The 22157-nt window shown below is 38.2% G+C and overlaps 3 protein-coding genes across 5 annotated transcripts in view; 1 reads left to right on the top strand and 2 right to left on the bottom strand.

The window, feature by feature from the left end:
• Positions 1-15835, top strand: part of LOC110112141 (small subunit processome component 20 homolog) — a 37250-nt gene extending 21415 nt beyond the window's left edge. For all 3 annotated transcript variants that reach the window (XM_020844243.2, XM_020844242.2, XM_020844245.2), the window contains 16 exons: positions 1689-1869; positions 1991-2131; positions 2256-2517; positions 2640-3101; positions 5062-5525; positions 6142-6278; positions 6424-6614; positions 6786-7202; positions 7284-7409; positions 7481-7546; positions 7622-9444; positions 9526-9805; positions 12325-12558; positions 13349-13876; positions 14063-14195; positions 15418-15835. In XM_020844243.2, the coding sequence (XP_020699902.1) occupies positions 1689-1869; positions 1991-2131; positions 2256-2517; positions 2640-3101; positions 5062-5525; positions 6142-6278; positions 6424-6614; positions 6786-7202; positions 7284-7409; positions 7481-7546; positions 7622-9444; positions 9526-9805; positions 12325-12558; positions 13349-13876; positions 14063-14195; positions 15418-15674 (5702 nt within the window). In that variant the 3' untranslated portion in view covers positions 15675-15835. The remainder of the gene's footprint in view (positions 1-1688; positions 1870-1990; positions 2132-2255; positions 2518-2639; positions 3102-5061; positions 5526-6141; positions 6279-6423; positions 6615-6785; positions 7203-7283; positions 7410-7480; positions 7547-7621; positions 9445-9525; positions 9806-12324; positions 12559-13348; positions 13877-14062; positions 14196-15417) is intronic.
• Positions 15836-16564: 729 nt separating this feature from the next.
• On the bottom strand, positions 16565-18367 carry LOC110112125 (isoflavone 2'-hydroxylase-like). Its single transcript, XM_020844222.2, has 2 exons — positions 17446-18367; positions 16565-17349 (listed from the first exon to the last, which is right to left on the bottom strand). Exons 1-2 carry the CDS (start codon positions 18331-18333, stop codon positions 16711-16713), a joined length of 1527 nt encoding a protein of 508 aa, XP_020699881.1. The 5' UTR covers positions 18334-18367; the 3' UTR covers positions 16565-16710.
• Positions 18368-19406: 1039 nt separating this feature from the next.
• Positions 19407-21380, bottom strand: LOC110112130 (isoflavone 2'-hydroxylase-like). The gene is made up of 2 exons (XM_020844227.2): positions 20328-21380; positions 19407-20234 (listed from the first exon to the last, which is right to left on the bottom strand). The coding sequence occupies exons 1-2, from the start codon at positions 21234-21236 to the stop codon at positions 19596-19598; spliced, it is 1548 nt and encodes a 515-aa protein (XP_020699886.2). The 5' UTR covers positions 21237-21380; the 3' UTR covers positions 19407-19595.
• Between the last annotated feature and the right edge of the window lie 777 nt (positions 21381-22157).

Raw genomic sequence — 22157 nt, 5'->3', positions numbered from 1 at the left:
GAGGAGAAAATCGGGGAGGTGGCATATAGATTGAGGCTTCCTCCAACAGCCAGAATACACCCCGTTTTTCATGTCTCACAGTTGAGGAAAGTGGTGGGGGAGCATGCAGTAAGCCCAGAGTTGCCCAGCACATTGAGGGAGGACATGGAAGTGACACTGGAGCCTATAGCGGTAGAAGGAGTGCGCATCACTGAGAAGGGGGAAAAGGAAGTGAAGATTAGGTGGAGCGGCCTCCCAGACTATGAGGCCACATGGGAGCCACTGGAGAGGATTGCAGAGCAGTTTCCTGCCTTCCACCTTGAGGACAAGGTGGTACTTTGGGAGGGGGGTAATGTTATGCCGGTCCAGCCTGGACCGGCCCAACCTGGACCGGCCCAGCCGGTCCGGGTCTTCTCCAGGCGGAAACGGAACAGAGGGGAGGCGGAAGAGGGAAAGGGCCAAGGGGTGGGGTCCGCTTGCAATTCAAACATGGTTTAAGTGTTTTTGGAGGGAGAAGGAGGGGTAGAGAAGTCCTTTTGCTTTTAATTTGAATTAGATTGTACTAATAGGGAGTTATGGGGCTCTTGGGGGATTAGGTTATGATCTGGATTTTGAAAAGAGTTTTGGTTCTAGGTTTTCTTGCTTGGGCTCTTGGTGTTGCCGGAGATTGTTGGAGAGTTGTTCTTCCTCTCGAATTGAAGAACATTGTATCTTGCTTTGGTTTTGATCATCTACTAAGGGAATACAATTGTTTTCTATTGTTTTCCAACGTTTTCTCCTTATTCTCTCAGTTTTTTCTACTGTTTGGTGGCTGTTTTCTATTGAAAACAGTGGAATAATTGTGTTTTGGCAAGAATCCGATAGGAATCACTTGGAATATTCAAGTGGAACCTATCACATGGATGCATGTGAAAGACTTTTTTTGATAATTTGTATTAGTAGTACCTGTTGACAATAAGATAATACAAAATAAATTGGATATATGGGTAATCAGAGAGAACCACTAGCAGGCTTGGGGGAGAGATTGATCAAGCTAAGTAATAAAATACAAGGCTAACCTCAACATATTATACAGTTTTGCGGGAGGATATAGTTAAACTTGGTTTTATACAACATGAAACTTTGAATTGGAAACAGATGGAGAAGGATTCATGACACGATCTCGTGTAGTTGTGCTGTTGTTGTTTTTGATGATTTGCTTTTGCTGCTGCTGCTGCTGATGATGATGTGAAAGGCAGGAATAGGATGAGTGGTAGATGAAGTCTAATAAGCCTAATAGTTTGTAGAAAGGTTTTGACAAACTTGTTTAAATATCGACTTTAACTTTCATCTAGAATGAACTGATGTGGATTCACTAAGGTAAGTAAATTAATTGGATGGTTGAAGTGTGTAATGATGATGATTGTGTTGAGTTCTTTTTACTTAGGGGAGCAAAGAACCACAATGTGCAGGGAGAAGGTTGAAGATGTAATGCTGTTCATGCTGATAGTTCTGTACTGTGTGGAAATACGTTGTTTTTGTGTTGTTTTATTTGATAATACGCTTGCCACCCCCCCCTCTTAAAAACTGTTCTCTTCGAGCTTGATTTACTCGTGAGTCAAGTTCTGCTTTACTGGTGTCAGTGAAAAACTTATTTTTTTTATTCCTTAGGTAATCTACAACAGTCTATTACTTATTTGACTTTTTACTTACAATCCTTTGTTATGCAGCTCTTGTCCAGTGCTTCAACATGTATCTAGAATATGAATTTGATAGTACACCATGCATAACGGTGATGGCTCTTTTGCTTAAAACTCTTCAAAAAATATCTGCAATCGCAGAATCTCATTCCGGCCAACTTATCCCTCTATTCTTGAAATTTTTGGGCTATACTGATGTTGACAAATTCAGGTTTTCTCCATTGAACAGCCTTTAGTGCTTTGATTTTCTTCCTTAGTTGATTATAATTGTGAACACCTTGTTTCTGGAAGTTTATTTTTCAGTTTTATTTTTTTTTTTACGTTTTTTTCAGTGTTGAATCATTTAGTGAGTATAAGTGCAAAAGAAAGGAATGGAGATCAGTTCTCAAAGAATGGTTGAGCTTATTGAAACTAATGCACAATTCCCGATCTTTGTATAAAAGTCAACTTCTCAAGGATGTTCTAATGAGCAGGTTTGTTTGGAGCAAGTTACACGTGTGAATATTGATACCAATATTGCTGTTTTCTTTTTAAACTGTGCTGATATATTGTATTTTGAACTTCTATTGATTCATGATACGTTGTTATCCTTTTCAGGCTTCTTGATGAAGTCGACCCTGATATACAGTTGAACGTTATAGATTGTTTATTAAACTGGAAGGACGACTACCTCATTCCATATGATCAGCATCTAAAAAACCTGATCATTTCAAGGAATATTCGTGAGGAACTCACTACCTGGGCTGTTTCTAAAGAGTCTGAATATATTCAGGAAGAACACAGGGCTCAGTTAATTCCTGTTGTTGTTAGATTGTTAGCACCAAAAGTGAGGAAGATAAAAACACTTGCATTACATAAGGTTTTTGTCTTGTGCCCCTTCTTCAGATATGCATTGTTCTGTCGTATTGCTGTTTCTGTTGTCTGTTACTGTTTATTTGTTCTCTAGCTGAAGAGTTGCCCTTGTTGTTGGTGTTTTTTCAGCATGCAGGTATGAACATTCGAAGGGCAATCCTTTGTTTTTTAGCACAACTTGAAGTTGATGATCTTCATCTCTTCTTTTCTTTACTGTTGAAACCATTGTTATGGAACCATCATGGAGTCAATGTTCTAGATGGTTATTCTGATGGTATATGCAGCAGATTTTCAGGCCAATGGCAGTCGCTTATACCTTTGAATTGTTCAATCACTGAAGCCATTGCAAATATATCATTGAAGAGGAAATACGGATTCTTATATGTATTAGAAGATGTCCTTAAAACCTTTGATGAGATACACATCAGGCCATTTCTTAGGCCATTAATGACATTTGTTGTCTTGATTCTTGAGAATTGCATGTCAAACATCAAAAATGAAGTTGGCAGAAAGATTTGTGCTTCAGAAAAATGTGTTGCTGGGGATTTGGAGGTTGATGTTGCAGAAAATTCAGCACATAATTTCCTTGTGGTTAGTTAAAAATCTACCTATCGGACAATTATTTTGACGGAACTTTTTAAACATTCAAATCAATCACTTTTATGGCAGTTGGTGATTATGAACTTTAATCTATTTACAAAGCGATGATAACATGATTTGATTCTTGCAAATTTGTGTATCAGAATTGAGCATTAGTATTATAAGCTAAAAGTACATTTAAGTGGTTTAGGTACCACGATGTGTCACAAACCCCAACACAGGACATGGAGACATGAAAAATCTTGAAGAATATGTGACACAACAAGCATATGCGTGTGATTATATGCATGTCCGTTAACTAATACTAATGCCATAGATACTGAAAATGGTATAATATTTGTGAATCCCTTATGCTGGCCATTGGGCCGGCTGAATCGTCCAACCTGGACTGGTTCTATGCTACAGGCATCTATCCAAAGGGGCGGGCGGAACCATGGGAGAGAGGGAGAGAGGAGTCTGGCTGGAGAGATGGGGTCCACAACTCAATTAAACCTTGCTTTGGGAGGAAAAATTTGAATTAGGGGCTGTTTAGGGATTTTGTAATTGTCCTCTTTGCTTTAATTAGTTTCTCTTGTGAGGTTTAGAGTTTCATCTTGAATTTGAATATGAATTTGAGATCTAGGATTTTGCTTTTGGGCTAGAGATTTGGTAAGTTGAATCTTCCTCTCGGATTGAAGATTCTTGTATCGTTTGCTGTTTTTCTTGTTCTTTTGTTGAATTGGAGATTTTGTTGTTTTCTCTATTAAGTTTGGAATTTTTGCATCAAACTTGCTGAATTTCTCTGAAATTCCGCAATTTACTGCACTGTGGTTGTTGTTTTCTATCAAAATCCCTTGTCAAGCGCACAACTGAAGCATTCAGCTAGTGACAATGATATCAAGTGGGATGATAAAGATGTAATGTTGATAGTTAAAATCTAAAATAAGATTGATTTGACATATAAACATGTTCCAGTGGCGTAATTAATTTTTGTCCATGGGCTTCTTGCACTATTCAAGAGTCATCCAACAAGCTACATTGGAGATTCATTTAGGGGACTTGGTTTTTTGAAAAATGAATGGAGAGGAAAATTTAATGCAATGTATTTGAAATGTTTTGAGTTGTTTGGATGAGTGCAAAATAAATGCAGGTGATTATTATTTTTTTGTTTGGCTTGAAGTAAAATTAATGCAGTGTAAAACTCAATGTTGGTGGTGGTTGGTGGTCGGCGACCAATGTCTAGCAAACTGTGATGTCAAGCGGCCATGGCGGGTGGTAGCTAACGGAAGATAGCAGCGATAGTGTCGGGTGGCGGTGGTTGCAAGGGCAATGATATGGAATTTACAATGCTTTTGAAAATCGGTCAAATATAATGATTTCCAAATACACCAAATTTGAATAAGAGGGTGAATTCCAAATACTTGAAAATCTTTCTTTGCATTTCTTTTATTTCAAACCAAACATCAACATTTTCAGAACTATTAAGTTTGGAATACTTTACACCACTTATACTTCAAATCAAATAGCCCATTAAAATAATTAATTTAGAATACTCAAATGACATTGCTAGCCCAAATCAGTTTCCTTAAGTGTCCCGATGCACTAGTATTCAACATGATGGCTGACAGGATAATGATCCCATAGAAGTGTTTTTTAAGTGTCCGCCTTCCATCACTATTATTTTACAATTAATTCTTTATCTTTCTCAGATTGGTACTGTTTCTGTCAACTAATATTGGGTTGTTCTTTCTCTTTCTTATATAAACAAATGTTTATAGGTAAATTTTCCATATTTTTATTATTCATGTGCTTAATTTTGTAAATGATCTCTTGTTTTATTTATGATTTTAAAACTAGAAAACTTATACATCATGTGAGATTCTACATCATTGCCTCTTGGTTCTGATTCATTCTATGGTTTTTCTTGTATGTCATAACTGCCACTCCTGATAACCACGTTTGTTTTCTATAGATGAGCGCATCTGGTAAACAGTTAAAGGATTTGCGATCTTTATGTTTGAAGATTTTATCTTCAGCTCTGAGCAAGCATGACAGCCATGACTTTGGTTGCGAGTTCTGGGACATTTTCTTCAATTCTGTAAAACCTCTAATAGACAACTTCAAGAATGAGGGTTCTAGCAGTGAAAAACCAAGCTCACTATTTTCTTGCTTTCTGGTTATGAGCCGAAGCCCTGTGCTTGTATCATTCTTAAATAGGGAGGCAAATCTTGTGCCTGCAATCTTTTCAATTCTTACTGTAAGGACTGCATCTGATGCCATTATATCTTCAGTACTTGGTTTTATAGAGAATTTGTTGAACCTGGAAACTGATTCTGATCTAGAGAATGACTCTATAAAAGCAGTTTTCTATCCTCATCTTGAAGTACTTGTCAAGAATTTTCATGAACTTATTCTGTCCAACGAAGATTCACACAGGTAATTCTTTTCTTCTTCTTCTCCTATGCACGTAGCTTTTGGAATTGAGATGTTTGGTTGCAGTCTCATGCTGTCGATCTTCTATTCTTATACGTTGGACTTAAGTTTCCAAAGTGGAACTGATGTTTGCAATCCAATTGAACTTTTCTCCGTGTGATGAAGGTGTAGCTGACACCACTGACTTTTTCAACTGATAAATTTTTTTAATTTATTTCATGCAAGTAATGTCTAATGGCGGCCACTTTTCTATGACTATGTAACCAACTTTATAATGACCATTGATTGTAGCTCCATTGTACTGACTAATTCAACACTTGATTAATGTGGTTTGATGCCATTATCCATTGCCTCATAGAAATTGTTAAAATGCTATATCCTTGAAGCATTTAAGTTCAAGAATTCAATCCATTTTTTCAGGCAAGTATTAGTTAAGAAGAATGTTAGAAATCTAATCATTTGGAGGAGCATTTGTGTACTTCACTATCAACTTATGTTTTTTGCTTGTTACATGCCTGATTAATTAGATTTTTTACATCATGACATCTTGCTTCAAGTTCTGTTACCATGCAAAGTGTGAGTATGCTAGTTCTTTGCTTATTTCTTAGTTTGATGATAGGAAATCTGCCATTTGGCCGGGAAAGAGAGAGCTGAGGATATTCAAACTGATAGCGAAGTATGTGAAAAGTCAATCGATAGCTCTTCCGTTCCTGGATATATTACTCCCTTTTTTCAAAAGGAAAGCTTTAGATTTTGGTGAGTGATGCTTCTATTCTGCTTGCCTACTAAATGAAATTTACGAGTAATCAAGAACCATTTGCCTGGCACCAATCTACAAATATTGTTTCATAATTTATTTTGTGGTTCGACAAAGTTTATCTTTCTTCAATTATTTTTGCAGATGATTGCTTGGAAGCCTTGCATGTTATGAAGGGGATCCTACAGTATTTACCTGTCAATGTTGAGAAGACATCAGGGAAGATTCTAAAGTCTATCTTTCCAATCCTTGCAGTTGCAGGAGTAGATGTTCAGCTCTGCGTATGTGATATTATTGATAGCCTTGCACTGATTGATCCATCTTTAGCATATCTGGTACAGATCTTTAGTCATTTGATTTCTTGGTTGCAATTTTCTATTTTGTCCCCACCCTTGAGACGAAGAAGGATATATTGATACAAGCATGCTTATTTTTCTCACTTTATCATTAGAATATCATTGTGCCCAGTATAAGTAACATTTCTTTCTACTCGGTGTAATTTACAGGCTAGGCTTCTTCGTGACTTAACTGCGGTATCTTCTATGGATATTGGAGAGTTTGATTATGATACAAGAATCAGTGCATATGAGAAAATTAACCCAGAGTTATTTTCTTTTCTTGGAGTCAATCATGCATTACTTATCCTGTCGCATTGTATATATTATATGTCATCTGATGAATTAATCCTTCGGCAATGTGCATCTAAATCATTGCAAGCATTTGTTCAGTTTGCTTCTTCATATCTAAAAACAGATGCAAAGAATTCTTACACACATGATGCTGTATGTAATCAATCATCTGGTCCAGCTGTAGAAACAAGCATTGAAACCAATTGGACAAAGGCCTGCATTCTATGGATAATAAGTGATGTTCTTTTGAAGAATATGAAAGAAGCTTTGACAAAGGAAATCTCCATCCAAAAAGTATGTTGATGATGTACATTATATTCCTTTAAGGTTAGTTCCTCAGCTTTTTTAAATGATATCTGTTCACCGTTCTTTCAGGAATGGATGACTCTGTTGCGTGATATGATTTATAATCTTCATGAAGTTCCAGCTCTGAGCACATTTAGACCTTTATGTAGCGAGGATCCTGAAGTTGATTTTTTTAACAATATCCTACACCTGCAGGTATTTTTTGATCTTCTAAGTTGTTTTGACAGAATTTATGCTGCTCTTATCAAATTGTAAGTTGTCTGCAGATACATAGGAGGAGAAGGGCCTTGATGCGGTTTATAAATGTCATTAATGCTGGAAATTTCACAGAGGTACAATGGTTTAATTGAGTATTTTTAATTAAGCAGAAGTGAAGATGACTTGGTGGTTTTGTTTCATAATTGCAGAACATTGCTGTAAGCATATTTGTTCCTCTGTTTTTAAGTATGATGTTTGAAGTGAAAGATGGGAAAGGGGAGCATATACGAGAAGCATGCTTGGATTCACTTGCTTCTATTTCAAATAAGATGCAATGGGAGTCGTATCGTTCCTTCCTAATGAAATGTTTCCGTGAGATTACTGTTCGTCCAGATAAACAGAAACTGTTAGTAAGGTTGATATGTGCTATATTGGACAAGTTTCATTTCTTTGCTTCTAAGTCTTGTGAAAGAGATGAAGTTGGTTCTTGTGATGCTCTTTGTTCTGGTAATCCTCAAGGGAATGCAATAGTGACATTACAGGATAGTACTTCTGTTAAAGCTATTCCTGAAATACAATCTTATCTTCAAAAAACAGTCCTTCCTCAAATTCAGAAGATCCTAACTATGGATTCTGAAAAGGTCAACGTTAATATTAGTCTTGCTGCCCTGAAGTTACTGAAACTGCTACCATTGGATACTATGGACTCGCAACTATCAAGCATCGTTCACCACGTTTGTACATTCCTAAAGAATCGTCTTGAAAGCGTGAGAGATGAAGCACGATCTGCTTTGGCTGCATGTGCCAAGGAGTTAGGATTGGAATATTTGCATTTTATAATTAAAGTCATGCAATCAATTCTTAAGCGAGGGTATGAAATGCATGTTTTAGGATATAGCTTGAATTTCATCTTATCTAAGATTCTCATAGGAAAATCAACAGGAAGCTTGGATTACTGTTTAGAAGAACTCGTATCTATTGCTGAAAATGACATTTTTGGAGATGTTGCCGAGGAGAAAGAGGTTGAAAAAATTGCTTCAAAAATGAAAGAGACTAGGAAAAGTAAATCTTTTGAGACTCTCAAATTGATTTCACAGAGCATTACTTTTAGAACGCATGCTATGAAACTGCTTTCTCCCATACATAATCACATTGAGAAGCATCTCACACCAAAAATAAAAAGGAAACTTGAGATAATATTGTCCCATATTGCATCTGGAATTGAAAGTAATCCATCTGCCCAAACTGCTGAGTTATTTATCTTTGTTTATGGGCTTATTGAAGACAATATTGCAGCTGAGCTCTCTTACAGAAAAGAAAGGTCTGAAACTGCAGAAAATGAAACGTCAAGCTTTGATGTTATTGTCAAAGAAAAACCACTTCGCAAAAGTGCTTGTTTTTTGAAAAATTCTTATCTCATTACTGGATTTGCCCTCGAAATGCTGCATAATCGTTTGAAGAATATAAAGTTGGACAAGAACGACCAGCAGCTACTATCAATGTTAGACCCATTTGTCAAACAGCTTGGTTACTGTCTGAATTCTAAATTTGAAAGTGTTTTGGCCGCAACATTCAGATGCCTTGCTCCATTGTTTAAGCTTCCCCTGCCATCAATGGATAAAGAATCTGATAAGATCAAGTCATTGCTCCTGTCTATTGCTCAGAGATCTGGAGATGGAAGCAGTTCATTGGCCCTATCCTGTATAAAGTTGCTTACGATGCTATTACGGAATCCTAGGATTTCAATTTCACATGGCGAACTTCACATGATCATTCGATTTCCAATGTTTATAGATATTCAAACAAACCCTTCCACTTTAGCACTCTCACTTTTGAAGACAATCTTTGCACGAAAACTAGTAGTTCATGAAATTTATGACATCATTTTGCGAGTTGCTGAACTAATGGTCACAAGTCAGTCAGAACCAATTCGCAGGAAATGCAGCGAGATACTCTTACAATTTCTTCTCGAGTATCAGCTCTCTGATAAACGATTGCAGCAACATATGGATTTCCTGCTGTCAAATCTTAGGTATACTGCCTACTATGTGGATCTATTACTTTTACTCTTTCTTATTTCTTAAATCTACTTATTGCTCTGGAATTTCTGCAGCTATGAACATCCATCGGGAAGAGAGTCTGTGCTTGACATGCTTCATGCTATTTTGATTAAATTTCCTAGGAGTGTTATAGATAGTCATGTGCAGACATTTTTCCTTCACCTGGTGGTTTCCTTAGCCAATGAGCAGGACCAAAGGGTCCGTTCAATGGTTTTAACTGTTCTAAAAGAACTGATCAGTCGGACTAGTCAGCAGATGCTGCAGCCAATTCTAGAATATACCCTGTCATGGTACTTTGGCAAGAAACAATATTTATGGAGTCCATCTGCTGAGGTTATTGAAATTTCTTATTGCTTGCAGTATATTTGTGCTCTAGTTTTTCTCTCCTTCATTATATTTTAGTTTTCTTTGTGAGCTTTATTGTCCAATATATGGCACGCAATCATGTTATCATGCCTAAAACCCTTTTATTGCTAGAACTTTCTGCAAAATTATGTTGTTTGACGTTAAAATTGTAAAATATAATTTTAAGTTTGAATTGCTCTTTCTTATCCTATTTTTTAAGCTGTTAATAGTCAATTTGACGTGAATCTTATTAGTAATTTTGTGACCAATATAGCCTTAATAATAGGGAGGGTTGGAAGATCTATGAACTTTTAAGGCGCTCCTTTTTGGTACCCTTATATCTTTACCTCTCTAATAACCTTATCCTTTTTGCATCTCCAATACTTCTTTTAGGGGTTGGTTGGTTTGAAGGGTTTTGGGTATAAAATATAAAAAATCTGAAGGTATTAAAAATATAGGTGTTTGGTTTGATAAAAAAGTAATTCAAAGAAAAATTTTGATGACTTTGAAAATAACACCTCAGATCATTTTGGTGTTTCCAAAATTTGTCCATTTTGGCCTATTTTTGAATGCACTATCGTTGCTACTGCTTACCATTGCCATTGCTATCACTGTCACTGCCATCCACTGCCAATCATCACCGCTACCGCTATCGACCATTGTCTCCGCTATCACTATAGCTGCCAACCATCCCTACCACTATTGTTGCCAACCACCGTCACTGCTGATGCCGTTCATGGTTGTCGCCGCCACTAGTCACCATCATCCACCACCATCGACTGTCACTGGCCACCGTTGGCCACTACCATCGGCTGCCATTGGCCATCATCGATTGACACCGATCATTATTATCGCTACTTGCCGCTATTGACCATCACCATCACCTTCTTCTGCATTTGTTTTACACTCAACCAAGCAATAAAATATTTCAAGTACACCATATTTATTTTACAATGCATTTCTTTAACTTTTTATTCTTTTTTTGTTTGGCAAACCAAACAAACCCTCAATATTAGAGCAAAGTTCATAAATCTAAGGTGTTATTCATGATAAAGATTTGCATCAAAGATTTTATGATATGTGCTGTGATGTTCCTCATCCTAGCCACCGATCGACATGCTCCTTTCCCTTTCTCATTCACATAGCTATCTCTTCATAAATTCGCATATCTCCCAATGCTGATTTGTTAACCTAAATTGGCATCATAAACTATTGAAGATCATGGGGTCCAAACCTACACACGCGTGGGCTTCCACACACGACCCAACCTTGATGAGACTCACATGTTAACCAATCTTGATAGAGATGCCTTAAAGCATGAATTAAGAGTTCTATTCATTGGATCAATCTCCTCATGACCCTTGGATTGTAATCTATTTGCCGCCTCTAGCCCCCACCCCTCTTGGAGTATTTTTCAATTTTTTTAAATCAGCTTTCACTTATTTTTAGGGTAAGACTCTTGGAAGAATCTATATATATCAGCATACTTTGTATATATATAAAAAAAAAAACAATAGAAATTCCAAGTAGTTTTCTACAATTAACTACTTCTATTTTCTGTATGGTATCAGAATGAGGTTAGAGTTCTCTTCTTTTGCATTTTTTTTTATTCTTCCTTTTAGTTGAGATTTATTATTATTTTTTATTATCTCTGGTTTCTTTGACTTCCTTTCCCATCATGAATAATTAAATTTAGAATAAAGGATAACTTCAAGTGCTACAAGTCTCAGATTGCTTGATTGAGAGAAATTATTTGAGTTGTCACAAATTATAAAGATGTTTCTTAAAGGAAAGGAAAGCGTCTGGTGGATCCTCCTATGAAGCTAAAAGACTTAAAGTTTGTACTTTGGGATGAAACTGATTCTACAATCATGCATGATTGTGAAATACCATGATGCTTGAAATTATTGGAGCTTACATCTTCATGTTTACCGTAAAGAAGTTTGGGATGCCAACAAATAAACATAGGGCTCAATAGTGGCTTCGGCCAAATCTAGCTCAAGAAAATATACTATTCCCAAGCTCTCATACACATTGAGGAGGCTCCAGGAAGGGTGGCTTTTATTCAGCGATTAAGTTCATTTTTTTTTTTCTTTGAAGGAGATCTTCTACCATTGCATTGTGGTTCATAAGATCCATAAATTGAGTTTGATCAATATCATGCATTTAATAACTGATATGCAGTTTCTTAAAATTGTTTTAACCGTTCAAATAATATTTTATGAATATCTTTAAATAAGCTTTTGTCATGGTGCGTTGTTCTATTATGACATGCATCAAGCTTAACAATTAGATTCGGCTGTGATTAACGATCTATATTTCAGAAAATTGTGAAGAATAACTATTGGCATTCCTTATTCAATGTGTCAATACCAATTACTGATATTGATTGGAGAACTAGTCCATTTCTTTAAAGGAAAAGACGCCTTATACAATTCTGCTTGTCTTGCTGATAACTTTTCCTTTTATTTGACTATGATCTATGTATATGGGGTTTGATTTTTCAGGTTATTGGGTTATTGATTGAAGTATGGAGAGGAGGACTTAAGAGACATATTATTGGTATAATGCAAACTGCTAGAAATATCTTGAAAGTTTCTGTAGATGCAGTTGATATAGCAGAACTTGGAGTTTCAAAAGAACCGGTGGTTCCATGCTGGAAAGAAGCTTATTATTCACTTGTTATGATTGAGAAGATGTTTCTTCAATTTTCAGAACTTTATTTCCAATCGGATTTTGAGGTTTGTTGTTCTATGTCAAATTATAGGAATTTTACCTTTGCATTCTCTTTCAATACTCAACCTAATTTCTAGCATTTGATGCACTCAAGACAAAAATAACGAGAACTTTGCTGCATGCTTGAGTTAAAGCCTAGTATGGCTTGATTCTTCAGTAATTGAACCGCGAAATTTCATGTGTAGAATAATTGATTGTAATTGTTTTTCAACATAATCTTGCCTTGGAGAATAGAAAGAAGAAAAATGATATTTCTGAAACATTATGAAGCCTCAGCATGGATTTTGGAAAACTATGCTTGTAAATCAAATCCGGCATGTGCCTAAAGTTTGCACGGAAGAATGTCCATTTCCTTTTTACTAACACAAACGATAATCAATCATTCCCTTCATCCAATTTTTCTAAACAATTCAACATTCACAAACAAATGCCCGTGTGATTGCAGAGAAAAAAAAGAGGTTGATGGAAATGGAAACCTACCTATGCATGCACGCATAATACCGAAAAATATGGGTTGAAGGAAATGAAATCCTACCTATGCATGAACACATAATACCGAAATTTCTATGGGTTGAAGGAAATGAAATCCTGCTCTAGTGGCAGAGAATTTTTAGAAGTAGAGATCTCAGGTTATTGCTCTGTTCTTGCTTTGGGAAATGTCTAAAACTGCAATTTTTTTCTATCTTAACTGGCTATGTAAAACCTGCATGTTCTTCTTATTAACCTTTAAATGATAGAAGAACTGGATTTTATTAGATGATAAGTATGATCTTATTGTTTTTTTTTTTTCATCAGGAGATATGGGGATTGATCTGCAAATTTTTGTTGCATCCTCATTTAGGGTTGCGTAACATTTCCAGTCGGCTTGTGGCCTTGTATTTTACTGCTGTATCTGAAGCATGCAAAGGTGATAGTGAGAAAATGATCCAAAAGAATCTTTTTCTTATCAATCCTAGCAGACTATTTGCAGTTGCTGTTTCCTTCTTGAAGCAACTTGAGGGACAGGTCATTGATGATGCGAGTGGCAATATGATTACTCAAAATCTTGCATTTTCAATATGCAGTTTGCATTCATTTGCGAAACATAAGAGTCTGACACCATTGCACAAATTATGGTCGATGCTTGCTGCTTGCGAGCAAAGCTCTTACCTTGATGCTTTTGATTTACTCGGTTCAAGAAAGGCGAAAAGGATCTTCCTGCTTTCCACCAGTGTTACGGCCCAATCTTCAACAGCATCTGAGAATGAAGACCTTCAGTCACTATTAGTTAAACCGCTTTTGAAGAGGTTGGGAAAGATAGCAATGGAAAAAGAGAATTTTCAGGTTTGTACATCGCATGTTTTGAATTTATTTTGATTGAATGTTTATCCCATTTCATCCATTTTTTATTCAACTTAGATCTATTATAGCTATAGAGTTCAAGACTAGTTGATAGGTTCAGTAAAGTTTTCCTGTTCTTGCTATTGACATTTTAATGTTATCAACTAATGATTTTTGAAATGTTTGTAGATGAAAATTGTATTTAACTGCATAAGAACGATCTCCTCCCAAATTGGCGTGGAAGGTTCCCGTGAGTATGCTATCTACATAATACTTCCATTGTATAAAGCTTGTGAAGGGTTTGCTGGAAAGGTCGTCGAAGGTGAGTCTTCTACTTATCTTACTGAGCTTTATTTTACACGTTCTCTTGTTCAATCCAAATTTGTCTATGGATTACTCCAAACCTTACTAAGGAGCACAATCATAAAAGAAAGAACATAGAATTATAAGAGAGAAAGGGATTTTAGAACAGGAAGCTTTAGGATTTCATTATAATAGACTTGAGATCTAAGAATTTCGTTTTACTGAGCTCTTCCACAAAAGATATAAAAAATAAACATTTAAAAATAGACAATCTAAAAAAATTAGTTATTAGAGTAATATTCAATTTATTTATTTTAAAATTGAAAGCCTCTCCTCTTATTAATTTTCAACTATTATGCATTTCTACCATTGTATCATCATTATTTCATAAACTTATAACAAGGGTGAATGAAATGTCATTTTTTATTTATTATTTTTGTTATAGAACACTATGATAATGCGTTCTACATGTGTTGGTTGTGTGTCGAATCCTGCATATGTCAAACATTGCATACTTTGAGATTATAAAGTTTTGGTGCATCATGGGCAGGGGCGTAACCTCTTTGAGCCCGGCGCCCCCACCCCCCCAAATTTTTTTTTTTAATTATACAATTCTTTAGGCAATTTGCTTCTCTCAATCTATTTTTTAGTCTTTATTATAAGAGAATTTAGGCAATTTCCCCCCCTAAAAGTTTTAAAATACTATGGTCTTTAGGTAATTGTCGTATAATTAAAAACATTTTATAGAGGTGTTATTGTTAGAGAATGATGAACCAAATATAAAGAGAAATAGTAAATCAAAATTTGTTCCAGGGGCAGCGCCCCCTTGGATCCCCGACATATCTACAGACAGTTACTTATAAGTTTGTCCCCCCTGAAAATTATGGTTGATTCCACCCCTGATAATGTGTGGAGGTTAGATGTATTAATGGGGTTGGATAGAAAGAACTAATGCAGAAGGATTTGGTAGGCCAAAGATAATAGAACTAAAATTGTGCAGAAATTGGTAGGCAAATTATGGTAATTGTTTAGGGAACACTATACTGAAATGAATGGAAAATAATTCATAAAGCCCAATTTGGAGGTGAGACTGATAATGACCATGTTGGTGGCCAACCAAGTTCAAAATAAAATAAAAAAAAGCCAACTTCAAGCTTTAGGATAATCTCTGCTTCTTAAATTTTATGTGGTGAACTGAAACGATGGACAGTACTTAACATTTTCATTGTTTCCCACTACAGATGAGATTAAGCAACTTGCAGAAGAAGTTCGTGATGGTGTACGAGATATTTTGGGAGTTGAGAACTTCATACAGGTCTACAATCGGATCAGAAAGAACCTCAAAGGGAAGAGAGACCATAGGAGAACCCAGCAGAAGCTGATAGCTGTAATGAACCCCATGCTCCATGCCAAGAGGAAGCTTAGAGTTGCAGCCAAGCATCGAGCATATAAAAGAAGGAAATTTGATGCAATGAAGATGCGTTGGAAAAGAACTTAGAAAGCTTTTTCTTTGTTCATTCACAATTTTGTCTTTTGCTTTGTTTTTTAGCCATAAATGAAAGAAAACATTTGATAAAAATGAATTTTGAAAAATGTAATTGGAAATTTGTTGGAAGGTAATTTATGGAGGAGTTATGGTGTGGAGCTCGATTATTTTCATTGCTGCTTCAGGACTATGATTTCTGGGCAAATACGATTAGTTTCTCTATTATTCTTTTTGTGGAGAAGTTGAAATGTTTTTTTCAATAATATTTCTTGGAATCCTTAAAATCTTTAATAATTTTAAAACTTTCATGTAATTTTGATCTGTTTGAGAAGGAGAATGTGGCATGTGAAGCAATCTGCATCTCAGTAAAGATTAGGGTGTCAAAAGTTGACACGACCCGAAATCGAACCTGAAAAAATTAGGATTCAGGTCGTTTGTGAAACGGGTTGAGTCTGAGTTTGAATTTTTGATACTGGTCGGGTTCGGGTTGATCCGACAACTTAAAGTCAACCCGGATTGACCCGTTTGATCATCCCGCACGTCGGATAGGTGTCACGTTAAGGGTCGTCGGTCGGGTCGCGTCTGTGTCAGGGTTGCGTCCGCATCTTGCCAGAGCGGTCGAGCTATCGTTGTTGTTGTCCATACCACACGCCACATTCGTTGTCGCTGGCCTGCCGCAGCACTGTCGATGCCTCCACTCCTCCAGACTCAGCGGACCCGCTATGCTCCACAGTTGCTCACGGGTTGGGTCGTGTCAATCCAGTAAATCGCACATGTTAGGTCTGAGTTGACAAAATTGGCCTGTTTGCAAAATTGGGTCGGGTTAGAGTCAACCCGTTTATAGTTGGGTCAAGTTGCGTTTGACATGAATCAAACTCATTGATCCAAATTGACACCCATAGTAAAGAATCCTGGCCATGGATCACTTTTTTGTAGAACATTCCAAACGAAGCTTGAATTAAATAAGCCTTATAAGCATAAGTTACACCAAGCTAAAATATCATGCATGATAATAAGAGAACCTATTCAATTCTCTCCTAAAAGTTTCTTAACAGGCAAACACAGTTCGATTCATATCGCCCCGCTTCTTGCAGAAGGCTGTCAATGGCGTCGCCATTGGCATTGTAAGTCCACTCCCTTCCGTAAGATCCACCTCCCCACCACCACCTCCATCGGAGTCCCACTCAAAGCACTGAACCAACGCTCCTAAAGCCAACCCCACACTTCGGAGACCTAATCCTTCTCCAGGACACCCTCTCCTCCCCATCCCGAAGGACAACACCTTCCCCTGCTTCCTGCTCATCTCTCCTTCTTCTTCTTCTCCTTCCCATCTCTCCGGCTTGAAGTTCTCGGGCTCCTCCCACAGCGACGGGTCTCTGTGAATCGCCCACGCGTTGACGAGTAACATGGCGCCTTTTGGCACGTGAAATCCCTCGACGGCGCAATCTTCGCTGGACTCCCGTGCCGGGATGAGCGGCACTACGGGGTGGAGGCGAAGGGTCTCTTTGATGACGCAGCGGAGGTAAGGGAGATTGGGGAGATCTGCTTCGTTTATAAGGCGGTTATTGCCGATATGGCGGTCGAGCTCGGCGCGGGTTTTGGAGAGAGCTGTTGGGTTGCGTAGGAGCAGAGCGAGCGCCCATTCTGTCGTTAGGGCAGACGTATCTGTGCCGGCAGATAGAAGAACCTGAAGAAAGAATTGGTATTTATTATTATTTTTTATGCAGTGAATTTATACTTTCAATTTCAAATAAATCAAGCACACAAGTCAGCTATGGCTTACCACCACGATTCCTTTGATAATTTCGTCCGAATACTGCTCCGGAGAAGTTTTTTGCAGAGAAAGCAAACTATCAATCAAGCATTTCCTCCCCTTTTCTTCCCGATCTCTTTCAGCTTCATTATCAAATGAATATGCTGAATCTCTCCTGCGCTCATCAATCAATTCCTGCAAGAAAGAATTCCTTCTACCCTGCAACCTAATCAGCTTCTTCTCCAATCCTTTATAATCAAACAAACGCAGCAACGGAATAAAATCCCCGAAATTTGTAGCCCCGCTCAATTCAAAAGTTTCCCTTACGATCTGCCGGAACACCTCTGTCTGATTGAATTTCTTTCCGGCAACTATCTTCATCATCAAATTCAAATTCAGTTCGAACAATCTCGGCCGCATCTCGATAACCCCACCAGTTCTGGCGGCCTCGGCCAAAGCCTTTACCATCGCGGCGACTTCTTGAAAGATGAGATCGGAGATGGAGTGAAGGCGGGAGGGGGAGAAGATCTCCACGGTTGTGATGCGGCGGAGGTTGCGCCAGTGGGGGCCGTAAGAGGCCCATGCCAGTGTGGAGTAGTTATAGCCGAGATGCTTTCCAGCGAGGAATCGGGGGCGATTGGCGAAGATGGCGTCGTTCTTGGAGAAGCAGGATTCGGCGGCGGAAGCGGAGGAGACCAGGATGACGGGGCGGGAGCCGAAGCGAAGGGAGAGTATGTGGCCGTGGCGCGCAGAGAGGGAGGCGAGGGATTGGTGGAGGGGTTTATTGAGAAGGTGGAGGTGGCCGAGGAGAGGGAGTGAGGGAGGGCTTGGTGGAGAGTATTTCTGGCGGCGGCGGAGGGCGGAGAGGAGGAAGAAGAAGAGAAGAGGAACGAAGAGATACAGAGCAATGACTTCCATTGGACGAATACTGAAGAATATTTTTTTTTACTGAAATATATTTCACTTAAATATTAATTTATATAGCATTAAATAATATAATTTATATTATAATAGATATTAAATTTAAAAATTATTTTGAGATTAGCTAATATAAATTTTTTATGTAATACTAATCTTAAGAAAAATATAATAATTTTTAACTACATTTTGATATAATTTGTAGGTGAAAGTTTTACTAGGAGCATATTCATAATTAAAATAAATAAAAGCAGTGTAATATACATATAATTTAAATAGGAGCAAATACATAAATTTAATTTACATTTTTTAAGAAGACAAAAATGGAGATTATATTTTATAGATATTATTATTAAATTTATTTTTACAAATTTCTAATAATTTATTTTATAACATTATATTTCTTGAATATTAAAAAAAAGCTATACTAATAAGTTATAATTAAAAAATACTGAAAAAACCAAATAAAAGTGAGAAGAAGTAAAATCAATTTAATGTAATATCAATTTAATATAATTTACTATTTACTCTATTTAAATTATACTAATATTAAGCTTCTTTTACTTATTTCATTAAAATTACACTCCATATATTCAGTCTTAGGTATACTCTAATGAAAACTTTTAGACTCTAAAGTTGACCGCATAATTTAAGTTTACCTTCAACTCCATCTCTGGTCTTATCAAGAAGAAGAATCTCTTCCGTAAAAAAAACATACATCACAGTACAATCTCTTGCAAATGTCTAGTGAGAACATCTCTGACATATGCATCTCACATTGGCCTATTGGTTGGGAGCTTAAACTGCCAATTAAGAGATCTTAGATTTGAGTCTTTGTATATGCAATGGTGTGTGAGCCTGATTTAATGGCGAATTATTACGTCTGGTCACCGGACGTCCGAACATCCAATCCAGACGCGCCACATCACCAAAATACACTGGGGCCCGATGTATTTGGGTGATGTGGCGGGTCTGGATTAGTGCCCGTACCAATCCGGACACTGGACGTAATAATTTGCCGATTTAATTGACCTAAATATATAAAAAAAATCCCTGGCTAAAGCAAAAAAATATGATCTTGTAATTGATACTTGATGTAATCCTACTTAAATAGGAAAATATTTGATCAAACCACCTTATATTTGAAGACAAATAACAGCTTTATAAATGTGCTCTGCACATTGCCTTTGTCCAACTATAAATACTGAACTACAAAAATCAAGTAAATGCAAAAGCAATTATTGAAAGATGGAGAAACTTCTTCAACATGCAAAGAAAGTTCGATCCATAGCATCTCGCTTCTTGCAGAAGACTCTCAATGGCGTCGCCATTGGCATTGAAAGCCCACTCCCTTCCGTAAGATCAACCGCCGCCCCACCAACTTCATCGGAACCCCACTCAAAGCACTGAACCAAAGCACCCAAAGCCAACCCCACAACACGCAGAGCTAATCCTTCTCCGGGACACCCTCTCCTCCCCATCCCAAAGAACAACACCTTCCCCTGCTTCCTGGTTACCTCTCCGTTCTCTTCTTCTCCTTCCCATCTCTCCGGCCTGAACTCCTCCGGCTCCACCCACAGCGACGGGTCTCTGTGAATCGCCCACGCGTTCACCAGTAACATGACGCCTTTTGGCACTTGAAATCCCTCCACGGTGCAATCTTCATTGGACTCGTGTGCGGGGATCAACGGCGCTACGGGGTGAAGGCGAAGGGCCTCTTTGATGACGCAGCGGAGGTAAGAGAGATTGGGGAGATCTGTTTCGTTTATAAGGCGGTTATTGCCGATATGGAGGTCGAGCTCGGCGCGGGTTTTGGAGAGAGCTGTTGGGTTGCGTAGGAGCAGAGCGAGCGCCCATTCTGTCGTTAGGGCAGACGTATCTGTGCCGGCAGATAGAAGGACCTGAAGAAATAATTGGTATTTAGTATTTTGTATGCAATGAAATTGTACTTTCAATTTCGAATAAATCAAGCGCACAAGTTAGCTAGGGCTTACCACCACGATTCCTTTGATAATTTCGTCCGAATACTGCTCCTGAGAAGTTTTTTGCAGAGAAAGCAAATTATCAATTAAGCATTTTCTCCCTCTTTCATCTCGATATCTTCCTTCTTCGCCATCAAAAGCTGATGATGAATTTCTCCAGCTCTCAATTTCTCTCCTGCGCTCATCAATCAATTCCTGCAAGAAAGAGTTCCTTCTACGCTGCAACCTAATCAGCTTCTTCTCCAATCCTTGATAATCAAACAAACGCAATAAAGGGATGAAATCCCCCAAATTTGATGCTCCGCTCACTTCAAAAGTTTCCCTAACAATCTGTCGAAACTCCTCCATCTGGTTCAATCTCTTCCCCGCAACCATTTTCATCATCAAATTAAAATTCAGTTCGAACAATCTTGGCCGCATCTCGATAAAACTGCCGCTCCGGGCGGGCGCGGCCACCGCTTTTACCATCGCGGCAATTTCTTCTAAGATGAGATCGGAGATAGAGTGGATGCGCGAGGCGGACAAGATCTCCATGACGGTGACGCGGCGGAGGTTTCGCCAATGGGAGCCGTTGGAAGCCCAGACTAGAGTAGAGTAGTTATAGCCAAGGTGCTTTCCGGCGAGGAATCGGGGGCGGTTGGCGAACACGGCGTCGTTCTTGGAGAAGCAGGATTCGGCGGCGGAGGCTGAGGAGACTAGGAGGACGGGGCGGGAGCCGAAGCGGAGGTAGACTATGGGGCCATGGCGAGCAGAGAGGGAGGCGAGGGATTGGTGGAGGGGTTTCTTGAGGAGGTGGAGGTGGCCGAGGAGGGGGAGCGAGGGAGGGCTTGGCGGACTGTTTCTGTGTCGCCGGCGGAGGGCGGAGATGAGGAGTACGAAGAAGAAGAAAGGTATGGACAGTAACAGCGCGATGATTTCCATTGCAGATGCACCAGAAGCAGATTTGCCTTCGGCAGTAAAACATATTCAGTCTTAAATATGAATTAAAAGAACACTAAACCAAACGCGTTTGCATCCATTTTAAAATACATATAATTTTTTTAATTATTCTGATCAGTTTTATAAAATATCCTACTAAATATTATATCAACATACAACTATTTTTATTACATGTCTATCCCTCTCATATCCATCCGTTGACATTTTTAAAAGGATAATTTTTTTAATTGTGTTAGCGAAAAAAATTAATTTTAAAAAGATCGTATTAACAGTAATATCATTTTCTAATAAAACATAATAAAAATTTATATTTTAAAGGAAAATGAGCATAACAATAACCGCTGCCTCACCTAAAGGGTATGTTTGATGGCGTAACTAATCCCTCGGTATGCTTACTAGTAAGTAGACCCACAAGGGCATGAACAATTATTAGGTCAGGACACCGGATGTAGCTCTACATCCGGAAGCCCATAACATGTCGCCACATGCTCTTAATCTTTACCGTGCGGCCCGACGACCCGACCTGGACTGGAACCCGGTATTGCTATGTTTGAGTATTGCTCGGTATTATTAGATATTGCTAGGTATTGCTTGACAATAATGAGAAATACCGCTTTGTCAAGACCAATACCAAGCAATACTTAGCAATACCGAGCAATACCTAGTAAAATCAGGGTATTGCTCAGTATTGCTAAGTATTGGTCTTGACATAATGATATTTCTCGTTATTGCCGAGCAATATCGAGCAATACCCCGGTTTGCACAAATCAGCCAATACATAGCATTCCCGGGTCCGATCCGGGTTGGGTCGTCAGGCCGCGCAGTAAAGATTAAGAGCACGTGGCACTATTTTACTGGCGTCCGAACGTAGAGCGACGTCAGGACACCGGACCTAGTAAAAGG

Source organism: Dendrobium catenatum, unplaced genomic scaffold (assembly GCF_001605985.2).
Source record: "Dendrobium catenatum unplaced genomic scaffold, ASM160598v2 fragScaff_scaffold_1482, whole genome shotgun sequence".
In the NCBI taxonomy this organism is placed as follows: Eukaryota; Viridiplantae; Streptophyta; class Magnoliopsida; order Asparagales; family Orchidaceae; genus Dendrobium; species Dendrobium catenatum.
This window is presented reverse-complemented; position numbering and strand designations above follow the sequence as displayed.

Coding starts and splice junctions, on each gene's coding strand:
- LOC110112125 (XM_020844222.2), bottom strand. CDS start 18,333: ATGGAAGTCATTGCTCTGTATCTCTTCGTTCCTCTTCTCTTCTTCTTC. Junction 17,350..17,445: donor TTATCAAAGGAATCGTGGTG/GTAAGCCATAGC, acceptor TTCTTTCTTCAG/GTTCTTCTATCTGCCGGCAC.
- LOC110112130 (XM_020844227.2), bottom strand. CDS start 21,236: ATGGAAATCATCGCGCTGTTACTGTCCATACCTTTCTTCTTCTTCGTA. Junction 20,235..20,327: donor TTATCAAAGGAATCGTGGTG/GTAAGCCCTAGC, acceptor TTATTTCTTCAG/GTCCTTCTATCTGCCGGCAC.